This window comes from Alosa sapidissima, chromosome 7, assembly GCF_018492685.1.
Source record: "Alosa sapidissima isolate fAloSap1 chromosome 7, fAloSap1.pri, whole genome shotgun sequence".
Lineage (NCBI taxonomy): Eukaryota > Metazoa > Chordata > Actinopteri > Clupeiformes > Clupeidae > Alosa > Alosa sapidissima.
This window is the reverse complement of record NC_055963.1, coordinates 31,376,576-31,381,356: the sequence shown is the minus strand read 5'-3', so window position 1 is coordinate 31,381,356 and position 4,781 is coordinate 31,376,576. Positions and strand designations below refer to the sequence as shown.

The window sequence follows — 4,781 nt, the reverse complement described above, 5'->3', positions numbered from 1 at the left end:
TTCATCAACACAGAGTTAGAGTTCAGTGTGCGGTGCTGTGGGATTAGTGCTTAAGATAGAGGGTTATGTTGGGTTAAATATTTAAAGATTCATGGCTGGGGTGATGGATTGAGAAGGATTAGGGTTAAGACTCTTTCTCCACAAACCCAATGCTTCTTTTACAGTCTAGATATGCCTCATTCCCGCTCTGCATATGTAATGCATATGTCTTGTGCTGTTTTGTACAATCCATGATGTCACTGGATAATCCCTAATTTTGATATTTTAGTCTAAAATCAGACATTAGGTGACTGACGTCTGCTTTAGGCTAGACTTGATGCCATAGTCCCACTGGAGTTGACTGTTGGGATGTTCTGTGGATCGCACAACAAACAGGTGAAAGACCATCTGTAGGCTTCAGCCGTTGCTATTGTTGTCAGTAACTCCTGCTTTTCCAGCAGCCTGTAAATGTCAAAGCTGAAGATCCATCACCTGATCCGTCGCCATTACACAGAAAGGTCAGATTCCTCTATTCAGGGATTAGTGGTTAGTGTCCATTTCCCCAGTCAGCTTGATACACAAGCACACACACAAACACACACACACGTAAGCAGACAAATGTCCACATTCCCACACAAACATTGAGCAGTGAAATGAAAAACTCATATTGACACAGAAATTCACAGTGTTTCAGATTCCTAGCTGTGGTTGGCTTTGGCAAATGGCCTTTTATTGTACATTTGTGACTATTGGTACTTACAAAAACCGTATGAGTGACACACCTACTGAAGTTGTTAGCACAAAGAGACAAAAATAAAGCATTTATTTCGTAGGGTTGGCTGTCAGACTGTAGCACCATGGTTTCTCTGGAACACCCCACACACTAAAGCTACCACACAAGGAAGGCAAAAGGATTTCAGCTCCATAATGTATAAAAAATGACAGTAGCAGATAAAAGCTGTTTTCTCCCAAGAAAAAAACAACAACAGATTTCTGTGTGTTTTCATACAAGTTCACCTCCTCAGCTGTGCGGCCATGCTTTTGGCTCTGCCATTTCCATTCCATTCTCTCACTCTCTCCAACCTTCTCTCTCTTCCTCTCTCTCTCCTCATCCCCCTCTTTCTTTGTTCTTTGTTTAAGTGACCCCCCCCCCCCCCCATCCCTCCCATGATCCTCGCTCATACGTTAAGTCTAAGAGCCTGCTCTTCTATCTCAGCTCTGGAATTAAGGACAGAAGTAAAGAAAGAAAGGAAGGAGGAAAGAAAAGGCTGCATCATTTTTCAAGTAAAAACAGATTAGCCTGCGAGCTCAGACCACACACACACACACACACACACACACACACACACACACACACACACACACACACACACACACACACAACCTTACACACACACACATACATCAAAACACACAGACACTGTATACACACTCAGACCCCATTCTCACAAGCAAATATTAGCACCCAGAATCACTTCCAGGCTAACAGAGGAGCAGTTTATGGTTAGTTAGCATTTCCCCCCACATATAATATATATTTCTATATGAATATAAATTAAAAAAAAATCAGTGCTGTAACAACATTTCTGACTCCATAGGATCTAACCCATGTAGAAGGCCCATCACACTCATCCATGGTTTCTTTTCTCTCTCTTCTCTCCCTCTCTTTCTCTCTCTCTCTCTCTCCTCTCTCTCTCTCTCTCTCTCATGGCTGAGTAAGCTGTCCTTGTGTGATGTCTTCCACTGAGAATACAACACTGAGGAAGTGAAGACTTGTTAATATTATCATCTCATATCTCATATTCCATCTCTTCTGTTGGTTGACTGCAAGCACGGAGAGTCAGAGCTCCTTGAGTGTCGTACTGTGTGTGTTTGTGTGTGTGAGTGTGTGTCTGTGCTTCCTGACTTGCTCTCCTTTGGTAGCAGCAAAGCACTTTGTGGTTTTTTTTTGTGGAACAGCATGATTGTCAGTGTGTGAGATCAGACTCTTTGGATGTTAATGAGTGTTCTGTGTGTGTTTGTGTGTGTGAATGTGTTTATTTGTGTTAGTGAGTGTCTGTTTGTGTGTGTGTGTGTGTGTGTGTGTGTGTGTGTGTGTGTTAGCGCTGTCATAGGTGTAGGAAAAGTGTGTGTGTGTTGTCATATATGGAAATGTGTGTGTGTGTGTGTATGTGCGCGTGTATGTGATTGTTCGGAAGTCTCTGTGATAGTGGGAGTTTATGAGACGCAGCGCTCCACGTTGACTCCGTCCTCGGCGTGCACCCGCAGGTCGATGGGTGTGTGTTTGTGCTCTCCCGGCCGCGCGTTCATCAGAGACAGGTTCCGCACACACCCGGTGACTCCTGATGAGAACTTCCCCCCTGTCAGAGCTAGCATGTCAGGGGCTCCACCTGCACACACACACACACAGACACACACAGGTACACACAGGCACACACACAGGCACACACACACACACACACACACACACACACACAGAGAGGTATGTTTGATATTAATAACAGTAGCTAGGATAGGAGTTGAAACAATCTCTCTGTCTTTCTCTCTCTTACACATTGTCTTTTCCAAACACACACTGAGAGACCCCCCGCACACACACCAGCACACAGTGGACTTACCTAAGTATATGTTTCCTTTAGTGTTGACCATGATGCTCTTGCCTTGAGACTGACCCCTTGCCATGGATCGTCCATCTATCTGAATATAACCCTGTTTTCCCGTCCTACAGAGACACAATATAATGATTGTAAAAAACAAAACTATAAGAGAGAGAGAGAGAGAGAGAGAGAGAGAGAGAGAGAGAGAGAGAGAGAAAAAGAGAGAGGCAGGTGTTTCGTGCATATGCTTTGCAAATACTGTAGAATATTGTGGGCATGTCTTTCCTAATCTGTTTTTTCCAAGCCAGTAACTTGAACAACATGTTTAACAAAAGAACAACAGAATGTAGTGACTGCATCCTAGTAAATAGCCCAGTGTATTTGAGTGTGTGTTGCAAGATTTTTTTTTTTTTATCAGAAGCTGCTTAACATGATGTCTCTGAACAATGTCCCTTCCTTAGCTGATGTGGAAAGTCCCACTGAGATATGTGCTGACGCTAAGCACCTTTCTAGAACTTATTAACAGCTAAATATCATCTAACAAAATAAAATGATTTATAATTCAGAGGGCCCTAAAACACTAGTTAATGATGAGCTGAAGACCGTTTTGAAGGCCAAGTTCAATCTAGGATGAACTTTTAAGATGTATTCTGTCCAGGTTTTGTTCAGACCTCATGGCTGTATGGCATATTGAACTGCATGGCAGTAGATGGTGTTGTACAGGGTGAATTGTGTTGTGAGTGTATGTAACATTGAATGGTAGAAAAGTGCAGCACACTCTGGCTCCATATGAGAGGTTTAATAGACAAAGACGTTTCGGCCTATAAGGCCTTCATCGGATATTTTATAGGCCGAAACGTCTCTGTCTATTAAACCTTTCATATGGAGCCAGAGTGTGCTGCACTTTTCTACCATTCAACTTTGTACCAGTGGCCAGCACCTCAGAAAAGAACATTTGGTGTGTGTTACTGTATGCTTTTCATAGTGTATGTAACGTTACCTGACTGCAGTGATTTTGTGCCAGTGGCCATCGTTGATGGGATCTTTGGACATGATCTCTGCCTCACCACTGCCCAGCTGGTAGCTGAGGGTGACAAATGTTTACAGGGTTAGTACACCAAACACAAGCACTCACAGAAACAACTCTCAAACATTTTTGTTTCCCTTAAAGTAAATCACAATTTCAGTTTTCTAGATGACCCCAGTGGACAAATTCAATACTGCTAGCCCGCTGGCTAAAACTGGCACATTTACAGAAATGTTGATCAATGTGCACTGTCCTAAATAAATAAATGAAATTAAATGAAATGAAATGAAACAGCTAGTTCACCAACCTGAAGACAACGCGACCGTTTTGTAATCCGAGACTGATGAAGTCCTTGCCCTTCCCTTCATCGCCAAGCTCCTGAAAATGTATTTTTTTTTAAAAGAGTCACCATAAAACGTCAAGTACTCTGCTTAGGGATATCCAATCTCTGAAATGTAATGAGGTCACTCTACCCTTGACATGCACATATACCCTAATCAAACACCATCTACTGCTCACCCGTGCAGATTGTGCAGTTCCAGTCTATGTAGTTTGGGGGTACTCCCACAAAGACAAACCTGTTATGCTGTTATACTCCTGAGCAAATCATTCCTATTTTGTTCCCTTTGTTTAGGTACAATAATCATCCCTGTGAGAGCTGAGGTGAGGTCTGATCCCATCTGGTTGGGAATAAATTGAGACTAACTGAGGTCTGATCAGGTCTGGTTGGGAATAAACTGGGACTAACTATGAGGTCTGATCAGGTCTTGTTGGGAATAAATTTAGACTAACTAAGGTCTGATCAGGTCTGGTTGGGAATAAAATAAGACTAACTGAGGTCCGATACCTCTCACTACCTCTCCCTTCCTCTCCCCACCTCTTCCTCTCACTACCTCTCCATCCTTCTCTCTACTGTACCTCTCTCTACCACTCCCTCTCTCTTCCTCTCCCCACCTCTCCATCTCCTCTCTACCTCTCTCTATCCCTACCTCTACCTTCAATCTCTCCTCTTTTCTCCTCCCTCTCCAAACCATTTCATTCTTTCATCCTCTGCTCTCTGCGCTGACCCTCTCTGCTCTCTGCGCTGACCATCTCTGCTCTCTGCGTTGACCCTCTCTGCTCTCTGGCCCCTGAAGACCACCTTAGGTTTGACTGGAGATAACACACTGCGTATGAAT

General features: G+C 43.4%; 1 protein-coding gene across 12 annotated transcripts in view; it reads right to left on the bottom strand.

Moving 5' to 3' along the window:
• Positions 1–658: 658 nt before the first annotated feature.
• hspg2 (heparan sulfate proteoglycan 2) overlaps positions 659–4,781 on the bottom strand; it is a 99,035-nt gene continuing 94,912 nt past the window's right edge. For all 12 annotated transcript variants that reach the window (XM_042097895.1, XM_042097903.1, XM_042097900.1 and 9 more), the window contains 4 exons: positions 3,911–3,981; positions 3,577–3,660; positions 2,598–2,701; positions 659–2,369 (listed from right to left, as the gene is read on the bottom strand). In XM_042097895.1, the coding sequence (XP_041953829.1) occupies positions 2,197–2,369; positions 2,598–2,701; positions 3,577–3,660; positions 3,911–3,981 (432 nt within the window). In that variant the 3' untranslated portion in view covers positions 659–2,196. The remainder of the gene's footprint in view (positions 2,370–2,597; positions 2,702–3,576; positions 3,661–3,910; positions 3,982–4,781) is intronic.